Source organism: Oncorhynchus mykiss, chromosome 4 (assembly GCF_013265735.2).
Source record: "Oncorhynchus mykiss isolate Arlee chromosome 4, USDA_OmykA_1.1, whole genome shotgun sequence".
Taxonomy (NCBI): Eukaryota; Metazoa; Chordata; class Actinopteri; order Salmoniformes; family Salmonidae; genus Oncorhynchus; species Oncorhynchus mykiss.
In genome coordinates, this window is record NC_048568.1 from 37880001 (window position 1) to 37897610 (window position 17610).

General features: G+C 40.5%; 1 protein-coding gene across 1 annotated transcript in view; it reads left to right on the forward strand.

The window, feature by feature from the left end:
• The window catches only part of LOC110521098, an 18123-nt gene extending 599 nt beyond the window's left edge, over nucleotides 1-17524 (forward strand). The window contains exons 2-14 of the mRNA XM_036976480.1: nucleotides 534-630; nucleotides 774-894; nucleotides 1081-1216; nucleotides 4706-4854; nucleotides 4997-5140; nucleotides 5274-5370; nucleotides 5492-5629; nucleotides 6113-6149; nucleotides 10053-10287; nucleotides 13075-13224; nucleotides 15674-15786; nucleotides 16264-16317; nucleotides 16583-17524. Of these exons, the coding sequence (XP_036832375.1) occupies nucleotides 534-630; nucleotides 774-894; nucleotides 1081-1216; nucleotides 4706-4854; nucleotides 4997-5140; nucleotides 5274-5370; nucleotides 5492-5629; nucleotides 6113-6149; nucleotides 10053-10287; nucleotides 13075-13224; nucleotides 15674-15786; nucleotides 16264-16317; nucleotides 16583-16708 (1597 nt within the window). The 3' untranslated portion in view covers nucleotides 16709-17524. The remainder of the gene's footprint in view (nucleotides 1-533; nucleotides 631-773; nucleotides 895-1080; nucleotides 1217-4705; nucleotides 4855-4996; nucleotides 5141-5273; nucleotides 5371-5491; nucleotides 5630-6112; nucleotides 6150-10052; nucleotides 10288-13074; nucleotides 13225-15673; nucleotides 15787-16263; nucleotides 16318-16582) is intronic.
• Nucleotides 17525-17610: the final 86 nt, after the last annotated feature.

Sequence of the window (17610 nt, forward strand, 5' to 3'; positions counted from 1 at the left end):
AAAAAGGCATCTAATCAACAATGACATTATATTCAATTACCTCTGCAACTCTTCCAACTATTGACTTTTCACAACTGTCACCAGTTTGACGTAAAAACATTGTCAACGAATCCATATAGACAGTAAAATATTTAAGTGTATAAGAATGTTAAATGCTGAAACCCTCATTAAACACCAATGATATTCACTATATATTTAGGATCATGTTTTATATTTAAGATAATGATGTACAACTTTTCAATTTCATTTTAAAATCATCTCATTTAATATATTTTACATGTAATAAGGCCAGAGAAGGAGACAGAGATAATTACAGACACCTGTGATAATTTGAAGTACCCAAAAGAGCCACTAGATGTCTTCTGATGGATTACATAATATCCTTGAAAGATACCAAAATTCCGATAGTTAACGGAGTTTCCTGTAAAATATCCTCTTTTGCTACCCTAGTAAGAACACACAGGCTCCATTCTAACAATGTACAACTGAAGTGAGAAATAAGAATTCCTATTAATTTTACAACTTCAATGTAGCTTTCTAGTGGATGCCTGTGAGCATCTACTGGAACATGCTGGGACTGATGGCCTTTTCAGAAAATCTGGCTCTGTTGTTCGTCTGAGGACCCTTAGGGTAAGTGTGTGACTTCAACATGCATGGATCGTTGATTAAAGGATGTCAATTTAATACTTTTTTTTTTATCTGATGGATTCTTGCTCTCCTCTTTCCCCCCCCTCTTTCCTCACCAAACCCCCACACCTCCAACAATATCACAGGCCAAACTAGACCATGGGGAGGCCTGTCTATCCACAGCCCTCCCCTGTGACGTGGCCAGCCTTTTGAAGCTGTTCTGTCGTGAGCTTCCAGACCCCCTGTTCCCCTCAGACCTCCATTCAGGTAGGCAGCCTAGAGGTTGGAGAAGGTCGCTGGTTTAAATCCCGGCTTTAATGGGGGAAATTATGGGCCCATACTCATAAAGTGTCTCAGAATAGAATTGCTGATTTAGGCTCAGATCCACTGAATACAGGTCCTGCGTGAAGTGAGTCTGACAATAATAGACAGCAACACATTTTATTTCTCCAGCCCTGCTGAAGGCCCAGCTATTACCCACGTTGGAGGAGAGGGCCTTGGCCACCCAGCTGCTGTCCTGCCTACTGCCTGACAGGAACTTTGCCTTCCTCAGTTACTTCTTCCACTTCCTCTCAAAGGTCTCCCACAGGTAATATGTTTGTCGATAGCATTGCTATTGTGGGGGTTTAGCAGGCAACAGGTAAAGTGTACTAGACTGTTCTCTCTGCTACCGTTCGGCAAATGGTTTCCGAAGCGTTGGCTATCGTACCAGCAGGTTCGAGACAGCTTCTACCTACCAAGCCATAAGACTGCTAAATAGACATTAGTTGTGTGTGCATAGAGTCAGTGCAGGATAGACAAGACTTACACTCCTCATATGCTGCTGCTACTCTGTTCTTTATTTAACTCTTAATACAATCGATTCTGATGCCTAGTCACTTTACCCTGCCTTCATGTACAGTACATATCTACCTCAAATAACTATTACCCCTGCACATTGATCTGGTACTGGTACTCTCTGTATCTAACTATTACCCCCTGCACATTGATCTGGTACTGGTACACTCTGTATATGTCTATTACCCCTGCACATTGATCTGGTACTGGTACTCTCTGTATATACAGTTGAAGTTTACATACACCTTAGCCAAATACATTTAAACTCAGTTTTTACAATTCCTGACATTTAATCCTAGTGAAATGTCCCTGTCTTAGGTCAGTTAGGATAACCACTTTATTTTAAGAATGTGAAATGTCAGAATAATAGTTGCGTGATTTATTTCAGATTTTATTTCAATCATCACATTCCCAGTGGGTCAGAAATGAACATACTCAATTAGTATTTGGTAGCATTGCCTTTAAATTGTTTAACTTGGGTCAAATGTTTTAGGTAGCCTTCCACAAGCTTCCCACAATAAGTTGGGTGAATTTTGGCCCATTCCTCCTGACAGAGCTGGTGTAACTGAGTCAGGTTTGTAGGCCTCCTTGCTCGCACATGCTTTTTCAGTTCTGCCCACAGATTTTCTATAGAATTGAGGTCAGGGCTTTGTGATGGCCACTCCAATACATTGACTTTGTTGTCCTTAAGCCATTTTGCCACAACTTTGTAAGTATGCTTGGGGCATTGTCCATTTGGAAGACCCATTTGCAGTCAAGCTTTAACTAACTGATGTCTTGAGCTGTTGCTTCAATATATCCACATAATGTTCCGTCCTCATGTTGCCATCTATTTTGTGAAGTGCACCAGTCCCTCCTGCAGCAATTCACCCCCACAACATAACACTGCCACCCCTGTGCTTCATGGTTGGGATGGTGTTCTTCGGCTTGCAAGCCTCCCCCTTTTTCCTCCAAACATAACAATGGTCATTATGACTAAACAGTTTTTTGTTTCATCAGACCAGAGGACATTTCTCCATAAAGTACGATCTTTGTCCCCATGTGCAGTTGCAAACCGTAGTCTTCTTTTTCCTTGCTGAGCGGCCTTTCAGGTTATGTCAATATAGGACTTGTTTTTACTGTGGATAAAGATACTTTTGTACCTGTTTCCTCCAGCATCTTCACAAGGTCCTTTGCTGTTGTTCTGGGATTGATTTGCACTTTTGCACCAAAGTACATTCATCTCTAAGAGACTGAACGCTTCTCCTTCCTGAGTGGTATGATGGCTGTATGGTCTCATGGTGTTTCTAGTAGCATACTATTGTTTGCATAGATGAACGTGGTACCTTCAGGCGTTTGGAAATTGCTCCCAAGGATGAACCACACTTGTTGTTGTTTTTCTGAGGTCTTGTCTAATTTATTTTGATTTTCCCATGATGTCAAGCAAAGAGGCACTGAGTTTGAAGGTAGGGCTTGAAATACATCCACAGGTACACCTCCAATTGACTCAAATGATGTCAATTAGCCAAAAAGAAGCTTCTAAAGCCATGACAACATTTTATGGAATTTTCCGAGCTGTTTAAAGGCAATCAACTTAGTGTATGTAAACTTCTGACCGACTGCAATTGTGATACAGTGAAATAATCTGTCTGTGAACAATTGTTGGAAAAATGACTTGTCATGCACAAAGTAGGTCTCCTAACAAGACTTGCCAAAACTATAGTTTAACAAGAAATTTGTGGAGTGGTTGAAAAACGAGTTTTAACTTCCGACTTCAACTGTAGCTATTACCCCTGCACGTTGATCTGGAACTCCCTGTATATAGCTATTACCCCTGCACGTTGATCTGGAACTCCCTGTATATAGCTATTACCCTTGCACGTTGATCTGGAACTCCCTGTATATAGCTATTACCCTTGCACGTTGATCTGGAACTCCCTGTATATAGCTATTACCCCTGCACGTTGATCTGGAACTCCCTGTATATAGCTATTACCCCTGCACGTTGATCTGGAACTCCCTGTATATAGCTATTACCCCTGCACGTTGATCTGGAACTCCCTGTATATAGCTATTACCCTTGCACGTTGATCTGGAACTCCCTGTATATAGCTATTACCCCTGCACGTTGATCTGGAACTCCCTGTATATAGCTATTACTCCTGCACGTTGATCTGGAACTCCCTGTATATAGCTATTACCCCTGCACGTTGATCTGGTACTCCCTGTATATAGCTATTACCCCTGCACGTTGATCTGGAACTCCCTGTATATAGCTATTACCCCTGCACATTGATCTGGAACTCCCTGTATATAGCTATTACCCCTGCACGTTGATCTGGAACTCCCTGTATATAGCTATTACCCCTGCACATTGATCTGGTACTCCCTGTATATAGCTATTACCCCTGCACGTTGATCTGGAACTCCCTGTATATAGCTATTACCCTTGCACGTTGATCTGGAACTCCCTGTATATAGCTATTACCCCTGCACGTTGATCTGGAACTCCCTGTATATAGCTATTACCCCTGCACGTTGATCTGGAACTCCCTGTATATAGCTATTACCCTTGCACGTTGATCTGGAACTCCCTGTATATAGCTATTACCCCTGCACGTTGATCTGGAACTCCCTGTATATAGCTATTACCCCTGCACGTTGATCTGAAACTCCCTGTATATAGCTATTACCCCTGCACATTGATCTGGAACTCCCTGTATATAGCTATTACCCCTGCACGTTGATCTGGTACTCCCTGTATATAGCTATTACCCCTGCACGTTGATCTGGAACTCCCTGTATATAGCTATTACCCCTGCACATTGATCTGGAACTCCCTGTATATAGCTATTACCCCTGCACGTTGATCTGGTACTCCCTGTATATAGCTATTACCCCTGCACGTTGATCTGGAACTCCCTGTATATAGCTATTACCCCTGCACGTTGATCTGGAACTCCCTGTATATAGCTCTGTTCTTCTGCATTTTATTCATCTTGAGTTTATATTTTAACTCCATCGTTGGGAAGGGCTTGAAACCAAGCATTTCACAGTAAAGTCTACACCTGTTGTATTCAGAGAAAGCGACAAATAACATTTGTTTTGACGCTTAGCTCTAGTGCTGTAAAGGTCAAAGACCATTCTTTTTCGGAACTCCGTCTGAGATAATATACCATTTAGCCGATGCTTTTGATCCAAAGTGCCTTGTAGTTCCGGTTCTTATTGAGATCATCAATTGTCTTCTCTCTGTTTTTCTAAGGTGTGCAGAGAACCGGATGACCAATAGTAACCTGGCTGTGATCTTTGCCCCGAGCCTGCTTCCCCCCAGCCACGGAACAGAGGGGATGGACACGCATATGAAACTCAAGGCTGTGGTCTATACCTTCATAGAGAATGTCCATTCATTTGGTATGACTCTCACACCCCTCATTCTCCACCTCGATTGCTTTCACCCATCAGATGTATGCCGGGACTCGTATGATAATGTCATGTAGGGGGGCTCTCGATTGGCGCCGCATTCTAAGTCACTGCAAATGTCTCTGTCTATTAGGTGTGGTTCCTCGGGTGATCATGGAGGGCATCCCAGGTCATGCTGAGATGTCTCCCTGCAGGAAGAGACGGCCACTCAGAAAGAGCCTGGGTTTGGAGACCTTCCCAGACATTCAGCTTTTCAGGAGCAAAACATTTTGCTCAGGTACATGTTCACAATCTATTTTTCCACATGAATTTGGGCTGTCAGATTGTGTGCAGTATAATTGACAATGTTTCAGAGACTTTTCATTTGAGCTTGTGATAATTTCATGATGAATTTAACTTCCTTTACCCAGAGAAACCAGGCTCAAGTCCTTCAGCTCGGTTGGCTAGATCTCCCTCCACCCCAGTGAGGACAGAGAGCTGTAGACTACAGAGCAAAACACTCAAAAGGTAAAATGTAGTTTTTGTGTGATATACCTTTTTAACAAAGCTCAGAGAAACCGATCAAGGTAGGGTCCTGCCCCACGTAGGTGGAACTACTAACAGTTTTCATTCCCTGTCCACCCCTCAGAATAGATTCGGGAAACGTTGGGTGTTTTTCAGCCAAAAGGCTGAAGGGAGGTGATGGTATCCGCAGGTATCGTGGTCGGTCTGGTCTGGGAAAGCTGAACCTAAGCCCCTGGAAGAGCAGGCGACGCACCACTCTATAGTCTCATGTCAAATAGAGAGATCTCCATTCATCAGACATCGAGGCCCATATGTCAGTTATTGTTTTGCATTGAAGATGAGAATGAAACCCTATGAAAGTCACATTTTATTGTTAAGACATTTTATTTGTCTTTAGAAACTTTTGGACTTTATATTTAATTTATTTCCCTGTACATATTTCCTGTAGTCCACCTGTCCTACATGTCTGTAAAACTAAAATTTGTTTTAATAAATAGGTTTATTTTTAATTCTACTTTGGAGTCAAAGGTATGAAAATACAATTTTAGCCACATTTTAGGCTATTGCATGTCTGTCTGCTAATTTGTAAAGCACACAAGAAAACGAATATGGCACACTGATTCGCTTAATTATTAACATTGTCCGCCGACCAATGACATTCACGGAGATGCCAGTTACTTTCGGGAGCCTGGCAACAGTGGTAGGCTAATAAACTGGAGCAAGGACCGACTGCATCCTCGTTCAGCATTACAGGCTCCTGCTCCTCGCATCCAGGATACACGGTAAGGGAAACGCTATATTGTAAGGTTCAGATAAATATCGTATAGGCCTTTTCGATATGTCTAACCGTAGCTTAATAATATTGAAAACATTGCATTTGTTGAATTAATATCGTTTATTGGTGTATCTAAATCTTGGGATTACTGTAGCGGACTCTGTAGCAAATTTCCCTCTGACGTCGGCCTAAACGTTTGATGGCGGACCTACAACCTACATTTTGTTTTCACAGAAAAGAAGCAAACGCACATATGCCTTAATTCCACATACTGTAGGTCAATAGTTGATTTGATTATATGGCTAATTAGCCCGATGCATGCTATATACATTTGTATGTATTTCCATTCTGGCAATATTTACAGATAGACAACACCGGCTTTATGTGCGTAATTTTGGATTTATTGTGGTTAGCATAGGTTATGCCCATGTCAACATTATTTAGGCATCAGCAGCGATATTTGCGACCAAATTTTGTGTGAAATAATTTTCCTATAGGGGAAACATCAATACGGTGTATTTGTACCTGCCTCCTGTAAACCAGCGGTTACATAAGGTTGTCCATACAAAACGTTTAAATATTTTTGAAAATACTAATTGTAAAATTTGAGGTAACAATGTCTATACTTGTTTCCAGTGGCGTAACGCAGTTTCACAGGGCGCAAGGTCTTTTTAAATGTTTGTGCAGAGAAATGTGTAGTTTCTCGTGCTATTTTGCTATGGGGCTGAGATTTTTTGTTGTTGTTGCTGTTTTAGAGCTCAGGGATTCTCAATCTCAAATATTTGTCCTAATGTTAAACCAAAGTATCAGCTGTCACACCATTAAAGGAACAACCATAAAACTGGTGTCGGACACCATAAAAGGCTTTGTTTTTATTTTAAATTATTGTCCAAGTAATTAAAGGCATTGATTGTTTAATTCTAACATTTTGAGAGTATTCAAATATGTGATATAAATCTTATTTTGTAGCATTGTGAAACGCTCCAGGGCTAATGGTATGTGTGTCCCAGATTTAAAACGTTTTGTAAAGAAAGCATCCTTTGGGTCTAGCACACATACTTTCAATGTTTAAGCATATGTTGCTGAACAGTGATTACAATACTTTTTTTTCCTCAATATTGACATAGATAAGATAGATATATATATATATATATATATATATATATATATATATATATATATATATATATATATATATATATATATATCTCTCTCTTAAGGGGATTAGCCATCAATGACGGAGTTGACAACAGATACTCAAAACATACAAACGTTTGTAAAATATGAAAATAATTCATTTGAAAATCCCCAATAACTGTTCATCTTTTTACGGAATTGAAAAAACACAACTTAGCTTTTTCAATGCACCTTCTCTGAAAACATGTGTTACATTGAATTCATCAGGCAGATTGAGTTGACAGTTTATGGTTGTGATCATGGTGATTCTAGTATTTGTTTTGTAGAAGTAGACCTTTCCAGACCATTAGTGGTCTTGTTTCACTACATGTAATGAGGACATAAGGGGTCTTTATGGTATAGCTGAACCCTTGTAATTCCTGATTTAATATACAGTACCTTTTGACTCAAAGTCACTCATACCCCTTGACATATTCCACATTTTGTGTTACAGCCTGTATTCAAAATGGCTGACGTATTAAACATCTCACCCATCTACACACTATCCCATAATGTCAAAGTGAAAACATATATTTTTAGAAATGTTAGCAAATATCTAATTTACATAAGTATTCACACCCCTGAGTCAATACTTTGTAGAAGCACCTTTGGCAGCTGTGAGTCTTTCTGGATAAGAGCTTTCCACACCTCGATTGTAGAACATTTTCCCATAATTGTTTTCAAAATTCATCAAGCTCTCTCAATGAGATCATTGCTAAGACAACCATTTTCAGGTCTTGACAGACTTAAATCTTCTTAAATCTATCTCAGCCACTCAGGAATATTCACTGTCTTCTACACTGGAATTGCTCACCAAGATTTGGCCTCTTGGGCTGTGTTTTAAGTTATTGTCCTGCTGAAATGTGAATTCATCTCCCAGTGTCTGGTGGAAAGAAGACTGAACCAGGTTTTCTTCTAGGATTTTGTCTGCTTAGTGCCATTCTGTTTTTTTTATCCTGAAAAACTCCTCAGTCCTTAACGATTACAAGCATGCCCATAACATGATGCAGCCACTACTGTGCTTGAAATATGAAGAGTAGTACTCAGTAATGATGTATTAGATTTACCGCAAACAAAACATTTTGTGTTCAGGACAAAAAGTTAATTGCTTTGCCACATTTTTCACTGGTACTTTAGTGCTTTGTGGCAAACAAGATGCAGGTTTTGGAATATTTATTCTCTGTACAGGCTTCCTACTTTTCACTGTCAATTAGGTTCGTATTGTGGAGTAACTACAATGTTGTTGATCCAACCTCAGTTTTCTCCTATCACAGCCATTAAACTACAACTTTTTTTAGTCACCTTTGGCTTCATGGTGAAATCCCTTAGAGGTTTCCTTCCTCTCCGGCAACAGAGTTAGGACACTTTTGTAGTGACTAGGTGTATTGATTCACCATCCAAAGTGCAATGCATAGCTTCACCATGCTCAAAGGGATATTCAATGTCTACTGTTTCTTTTTTACCAGTCTACCAATAGGTGTCCTCCTTTTGAAAGGCAATGGAAAACACAGTAGCAATTTAGCTTTTCCTCAGTAGCTTTATTACTCAAACTATTTCAATGTAACATGTTTGTATCTGTCAGGCAGATTGAGTTGACAGTTTAATGTTGTGATCATGGTGATTCCAGTATTTGTTTTGTTTTTAAATCTGTCAGAAGTAGAGAACTTTCCAGACCGTTACTGGTCTTTGTGGTTGAATCTGTGTTTGACATTCACTGCTCAACTGAGGTACCTTACAGATAATCGTATGTGTGGAATACAGACATGAGGTAGTCATTCAAAATTCATGTTCCACTATTATTGAGCACAGAGTGAGTCCATGCAACTTTTTTTTAACTTCTGAATTTATTTAGTGTTGCCATAACAACGGAGTTGAATGCTTATGGACTCGAGACATTTCAGCTTTTAATTTTTAATTCATTTGTACAAATTTCAAAAAAGATAATTCCAATTTGACATAAGGTATTGTGTAGGTCAGCAACAAAAAAATCTACATTTTATAAATAAAAAAAATTAGGCTGTAATACAACAAAATAGGCATGTCAAGGCATAGAGTCGACATGGAAATTAATAATATTGAAAGTATTTTCGGAAATTACCAAAACAAATATTTTCCCTTAAAATTATCCTAAATTAACATTTTTAAGAACCAATAATGGAACAACATTTTTTTTTTCACTATAAAAATAAAGTTTACCTGCCAGACAAGGATTGTCCTGACTATCAGTCATTCTTGAGCAAATTTCCTGCTATTCTACAAAGTTTGCCATGAAGCTGAGAGAAACATGTTGCAGTTTTATAGCTAATTTCCTGACATGTTTATACAGTATGCCATCTGGTAAGCTTGTGTTCTATGCCAGTGCCTGTGTTAAAGCCTGCCACCTTATCCTTCAACGGAGACCTTTCTTTTATAAGTGCCTAATTGTCCCTTTATCCACTTCATGTTTTTTTGTTTATGCATACACGTGGATAGATAATGTAATGCATTATTAATCATGGTCTGTACCATGTTTGACTTTGATTGTTCCACAATGTGGCATAAAAATAACTATTCTAACTCCATACAGTTTTCTGATGATGGGTTAATGATGGTTCCTGTCAGATGGACTTTCTTCTGATGAAATAGAATATAATTAGAATAACACGTTTTTCAGTTGCATTTTCTCCTAACTACATTAGACACAACATATAGGCCTATTAGACATTATAAAGCAACAGTTTTTATCTCCCTATAGCTGACACCAGAGATGGCTTCGGCAGTCAGGTTGAGTAGATCAGTGCTTCTGATTGTTCTGGTGTGTATAGCGGGGCTGGCATCGGCCCGGAGCCCCCGCACAGCGGACCAGGTATCTGAGGCCGACATTCAGCGTCTCCTACACGGAGTCATGGAGCAGCTGGGCATCGCTCGGCCCAGGGTCGAGTACCCTGCTCACCAGGCCACCAACATCGTGGGGCCACAGAGCATCCAAGGTAGGTGATTATGGTCCATGATTTCTAATAATAATGTATGGGTTAAAGGAGTGGTCTGTTATAGTCATGGATAGTAGGTTCCAGTGTTATCTATTTTGTGCTTATTCTGTATCCATTTGTTTTTGGTCAATAACCACGTTTCCATCCAACCACTTAAAATGGATTAATTACCCGACTCATAAGGAAAAAAACTAACTTCAGGACTTATGTAAAACAGCAAATTTGTCTGTAAAATGTCGACTAAACAAAATACTCAAGACAAGGTGAGATCTTTTTTTGTCAGGGAAATTGATTATGCGACAATTGCGGTGGAAATGCTTTTATGCGCAACTATTGATATAAAAACAATCATATCGTAGTAAACTTGGAGTCACGCAATGACATGTTTCGTTGTACTACCGAAGATGATCTATTATATTGACAAGATGGTCCAGTGACTGCTCTAACAATGGAAATATAGTACATGTCCTCAAAGATGTATGGCATGTGGGAAGAGGGGAGATCAGGTGGGACCATTCTATCCAATGAGAGGACAGATACGCCAGGCTCAGCTCAGTTGTTTTTCTCAAAGTTTCTGGAATGCCATGTGCTTACATCAGTACATTTGGAACAAACTAAACAATAATAAAAAATTTAAAAACATATATTTGATAAAATAAGCCTCACATAATTCGACACTCTCATAGACATCCAGGGGCGGACTAGGACCAAAAATCGGAACTGGCATTTCTAACACAACGGCCCATTCTTTTCCTTGAGGCCCCCATACCGGCCCATTTTGTTTTCTCAATGCCCCCATTATTAGTGAGATAATGATCATTTTGTGCATCAAACCCAAGTTAGACAGGCCTACTGGGCTAAATATGGACCAGCCCATCTGGCATTTGCCCGAAATGCCAGATGGCCAGTCCACTTCTGTAGACCTCCCCACTTGGTCTGCTTATCTTGCATGGACAGATTTTGGGCGGAGTAAATTCTTTCCCTTTGCCTCTTCCTCTCTGGTACTACCACCACCACCACATGGAAGTCTATAGGCAGATGGAATAAATTATGATAAACTTTACAACTTATTCCTTAACTTGATAAAATATGGTGGTTAAGTCCACAGTGATGAGCTTAATGCAAATTTCCACTAAATATAGGATAGGCTATCATTTGAATGACGCTGGTGACATGATTATCGGTGCTTGGCTGCAAATTGTCAAATACAAATTATATATATATTTTTTTTAATTCATATCTCATCATATCGTACCTGTCTGTTGTATCAGCGAACCGTCTATAGAGTATCCACCAACACCAGCCTGGGAAAGTTTGGTTTTGTATCAGTGAACCGTCTATAGAGTATCCACCAACACCAGCCTGGGAAAGTTTGGTTTTGTATCAGTGAACCGTCTATAGAGTATCCACCAACACCAGCCTGGGAAAGTTTAGTTTTGTATCAGTGAACCGTCTATAGAGTATCCACCAACACCAGCCTGGGAAAGTTTGGTTTTGTATCAGTGAACCGTCTATAGAGTATCCACCAACACCAGCCTGGGAAAGTTTGGTTTTGTATCAGTGAACCGTCTATAGAGTATCCACCAACACCAGCCTGGGAAAGTTTGGTTTTGTATCAGTGAACCGTCTATAGAGTATCCACCAACACCAGCCTGGGAAAGTTTGGTTTTGTATCAGTGAACCGTCTATAGAGTATCCACCAACACCAGCCTGGGAAAGTTTGGTTTTGTATCAGTGAACCGTCTATAGAGTATCCACCAACACCAGCCTGGGAAAGTTTGGTTTTGTATCAGTGAACCGTCTATAGAGTATCCACCAACACCAACCTGGGAAAGTTTGGTTTTGTATCAGTGAACCGTCTATAGAGTATCCACCAACACCAGCCTGGGAAAGTTTGGTTTTGTGACAAAACCATCAGTAAAGATGAAAATGCGATGGAAACCTGAACTTACCGGCAACAGTGTTTTTTTTTAAATGTTCACTACGTCATTACGCACATCCTTTCAACAGCAACAAGTCAGTGAGATGGAAACACCACTCATATTGTTTTTTTTTATGCAGATGTTAGAATATTTGCATGGAAATCTGTCACCAATGGGATGGAAACCTTCTAAATACCCGACTAATAACAAACCTAGCTAGTGAAGTACAGTAACAACAGGACTGTAACCAACAAAATAGGTTGTCAACTTTATTATGTTAAACCTAACATTTTAGGACAGTATGAAATGGTGTACAACCATCAGCCTAGTTTGTGTATATCTGGGATGTCATGATTTGGCCGATGGTTACGTATTAATAAATGTACTCTACCCTCTAAAGCAGGACATTTAAAATATATATATATATTCCCTACTAGTTTTTACACCACAGGTAGTCGTGGGCCCAGTTCAAAGCCTGGGAGAAATCACTGCTATAATGGAGTTTACTTCAATGTATAAGATATTTTTACATGTGATCCTGCCAAATGTTAATCAGGAGTATTAAGGCGATATATTCTGTGAGAGAGAGAGAGAGAGAGAGAACATTTTTTTCACCAAGCCAATGGTTATAGTTCCCAGCACCATTATGGAGATTACGGTGACATTTCTGTCCTTGGGTTTCTGTACTATGGTGATATCTAGGCTGAGTAGGTGATATTCCTTATTCTTATTACGATATTAATTTGACTTTCAAAATGCAGTAATCACATTTAAAATGTAAAAACAGTAGTAAACATGTCCTCTCTGTCTCGGGTCAATGAATAAACAATAAGGTGTCCCTGTTATGCTATGTTTCCTCCATTAGGTGGAGCTCATGAGGGACTGCAGCACCTGGGGCCCTATGGAAACATCCCCAACATCGTAGCTGAGCTGACAGGGGACAACATCCCTAAAGACTTCAGTGAGGACCATGGATACCCCGACCCTCCTAACCCATGTCCAGTGGGAAAGACAGGTAGACTGTTACCCTCCTAACCCCTGTCCAATAGGAAAGACTGGTAGACAGTTACCCTCCTGTCCAATAGGAAAGACTGGTAGACAGTTACCCTCCTGTCTAATAGGAAAGACTGGTAGACAGTTACCCTCCTGTCTAATAGGAAAGACTGGTAGACAGTTACCCTCCTGTCCACTAGGAAATACTGGTAGACTGTTGCCCTCCTGTCCACTAGGAAATACTGGTAGACTGTTACCCTCCTGTCCAATAGGAAAGACTGGTAGACTGTTACCCTCCTGTCCAATAGGAAAGACTGGTAGACTGTTACCCTCCTGTCCAATAGGAAAGACTGGTAGACTGTTACCCTCCTGTCCAATAGGAAAGACTGGTAGACAGTTACCCTCCTGTCCAATAGGAAAGGCTGGTAGACAGTTACCCTCCTGTCCAATAGGAAAGACTGGTAGACAGTTACCCTCCTGTCCAATAGGAAAGGCTGGTCGACAGTTACCCTCCTGTCCAATAGGAAAGACTGGTAGACAGTTACCCTCCTAACCCCTGTCCAATAGGAAAGACTGGTAGACAGTTACCCTCCTGTCCACTAGGAAATACCGGTAGACTGTTACCCTCCTAACCCCTGTCCAATAGGAAAGACTGGTAGACAGTACTTATTCCACATGTACATAAAGGCCTACTATACCTTACTTTACACAAATAGACAGCCTGACACACACTGTGTAACACAATGATGTAGCCTGGGTAACAGACTTGAATTTCTGCATTCGATATTGCAAACAGCTACGACTCGTTGGCTAAAGCAGAAACAGATTTGCACCTACCAAGGCTATTTCTCCTGTATGATTTTGTTGTATGTAGATGCAGTGTTCTGCTATAGCAGGGGATCTCAAAGTGAGATCTGCAGACCTCTGGGGGGTCCTTGGAGGTCCTGCAGGGGGTCCGTGGAGGTCCTGCAGGGGGTCCGTGGAATCTTGTTTCTCATGGTCATGTCCTTTTACTGAGGAGTGGCTTCCATCTGGCCACTCTACAATAAAGGCCTGATTGGTGGTGTGCTGCAGAATTGGTTTAATTTCTGTAAGTTTCTCCCATCTCCACAGAGGAACTCCGGAGCTCAGTCAGAGTGACCATTGGGTTATTGGTCACCTCCCTGACCAAGGCCCTTCTCCCCAGATTGCTCAGTTTGGCCGGGCGGCCAGCTCTAGGAAGAGTCTTGGTGGTTCCAAACTTCTTCCATTTAAGAATGATGGAGGCCACTGTGTTCTTGGGGACCTTCAATGCTGCAGAAATGTTTTGGTACCCTTCCCCAGATCTGTGCCTCAACACCATCCTGTCTCGGGGCTCTACAGACAATTCCTTCGACCTCATGGCTTGGTTTTTGCTCTGACATGCAGTGTCAACTGTGGGACCTTATATAGACAGTTGTGTGCCTTTCCAAATCATGTCCATTTACCACAGGTGGACTCCAATCAAGTTGTAGAAACATCTCAAGGATGATCAATTGAAACAGGATGCACCTGAGCTCAATTTTGATTCTCATAGTAAAGGGTCTGAATACTTATGTAAACAAGTTATTTCTGTTTTTAATTTTTAATACATTTGCAAAAATGTGTAAAAAGCTGTTTTTCGCCTTTTGATTATGGGGTATTGTGTGTAGATTGATGAGGGGAAAAAATGATTGAATCCATTTTCAAATAAGGCTGTAACCTAACAAAATGTGGAAAAAGTCAAGGAGCCTGAATAGTTTCTGAAGGCACTGTATATGTTTCCTGATATTTCTTATATCTCTCAGAGATAGGACAGACACTTCAAAACAAACTTCCTTTAGATTTTTTGGGGAACACAGTCGTTTGTTCCATGTAGTGAAGCTGTTATTCAATGTGTTCGTATTAGAGGTCGACCTCTAGTTTGTATAGGCTAATAGCACTAAGGCCAAATTATATTTTTTATCAAATGTTTTTATATTTTTCGGGGGTACTTCAAGAGGTCTTGGAATTCTAAATCAAATAGCTAAATAATCCATGGTATGACCTTCTTAAAACAATTCCATATAGCTTAGTGGACCCATGGTATGACCTTCTTAAAACAATTCCATATAGCTTAGTGGACCCCCCCCCCCCCCCCCCCCCCCCCCAGACAGGGCTTAGACTGCTATGGGTTAAAGCTGTACCAACAGAAAATCTCTAAATGTGTAGAATTGCAGGAAATTAGCTTGAAAATTGTAAAATTTTCTCTCCGATGTCAAGAGGCGGGCCTTAAAAATCTTCCTTCCCAGGGCCTGAGACTTAGTTTGTCTGGCCATGCACTGCCGAAGTCATAGTAAAACTCCTTGTATGCTGTACTGATTATGAGGGGGTCCCTGAGGAATTTGCTATCCCAAAAGGTTTGAGAAACACTGTTCTATACTATTTGGCCAATCTCTGACTCTCTGTTCTCTGCTCCCTCTTTTGTACTGTAGCTGCAGATGGGTGTCTGGAAAACGCCCCGGACACAGCAGAGTTCAGCAGAGAGTTCCAGAAACATCAGCACCTGTTCGACCCCGAGCATGACTACCCTGCTCTGGCTAAGTGGGTGAGTGACTGGGGTGGGTGCTAATGGTTTCCCTGTTTATGGATGTTGCCTATACCATCCCCAAATCAAAACTGACCTTAGATCAGAGTCAGGGGAAATGTCAGCCCACTCCACTAGGCTCAGGAGTAGATACAGTAAACTGACCTTAGATCAGAGTCAGGGGAAATGTCAGCCCACTCCACTAGGCTCAGGAGTGGATACAGTAAACTGACCTTAGATCAGACTCTATTCTATTGAACTAGTCCAATAGAATAGTCTATTAGGAAAAATATATTGTTTTGATTTCTACTAACTTACACTACACCCCATCTGTGGACACCAGACAAGTCAACCAGAGAAAATATATTTGTTCCCGTAGAAAAGGCTTAATCCATTTGTTTACAATGATTCGAGGAAAAAAAAGGCATTTTCTGTCAAAACAAAACAAAAATATATACCTATGTGTGCCCCTACTCACTTTTGGATATTTCCTTTCAGAACAAGGAGCTGTTGTACCAGAAACTGAAGGGAGGAGCCAAAAGAAGAAAAAGGGTGGGTCTATGATTGGTTTGTTTCTTCTGTTTTTTTTTTTTTTTTTTTCCTCAGAGAAAAAAATGTTTTGCTTTTGTAGAAGTGGTCTCTGTGAATCCACATCACCACCATTGATTGATTTGCTATACCCCGAAGGAGATAACCCAACTTTAAACTTTCTGGATGACGTCCATGTTTCTCTATCTTCAGCACAATGACAACTAAATATTTCCCTCTCAAAACAGGAAAGTACCCATCTTACCCTCTTTTTAAAAATGTATTCCAGAGTGTCAATAACCCCTACCTGATGGGTCAGAGGCTGAACAATGTGGTGGCCAAGAAGTCTGTTCCCCACTACCCAGAAGAGGACGAAGACTATCACACCACCACTGCAACAAAAACCAGCACCTAAAACACACTGTAGTTTTAACATTACTGGCCGCCATGTTCACTTCACATTATCTCAAGTAGATTTAAGCAATAAGGTCCGAGGGGGTGTGATATATGGCCAATATACCACGGCTAAGGGCTGTTCTTTCGCACGACACAACGTGGAGTGCCTAGATACAGCCCTTAGCCGTGGTATATTGGCCATATACCACAAATCCCCCGACGTGCCTTATTGCTATTATAAACTGGTTACCAACATAATTGGAGCAGTAAAAATACCCGTGTTATACGGTCTGATATACCACGGCGTCAGCCAATCAGCATTCAGGGCTCCAACCACCTAGTTTATAATAAAACGTCACATCAGACAAGTATGTTCTCTAAATGTGTTCCTTTTTCACCATCACACATCTTTGTTGACCTACGTAGCCTACTAACAATGTTAGGTATAGTAACACAGAGGTTTATTGATATGTACCAATTGTGTAAAAAAATAAGATATTACCATCTGTTATCTTTTTTTCAATCTATCAAAATGACTGTTGCTCAGGGTGGAAAATGTAACAAGCTTATGAGTTATTTTGTGCCTGTGGTCCACTGTGGCATGCAATTCAGTAATATTAGAACAGCCTATGAAGCTGAATGTTGTCTCAATTATATATTTGATCAAACCAAAAATATGCTGTTTGTGATACAAAATATTTAATCAAGTTGTTGTGATTTAGCTTTTTTAAATGTATTTTGGCTCAAGCCATTATCTAACTCTCTTGCTGTTTTTTTGATGAACATTTGCTGTTAATTCTTAATAATATAAAATAAATGATTTACTCTGCAAGTTTCCCAGGTTTGAGTCCGTTTTTGAATAGTATCTATCAAGAGAGGATGACAGGCTGGGAGGGGGCGGGTACATCCTCTCACTGTACT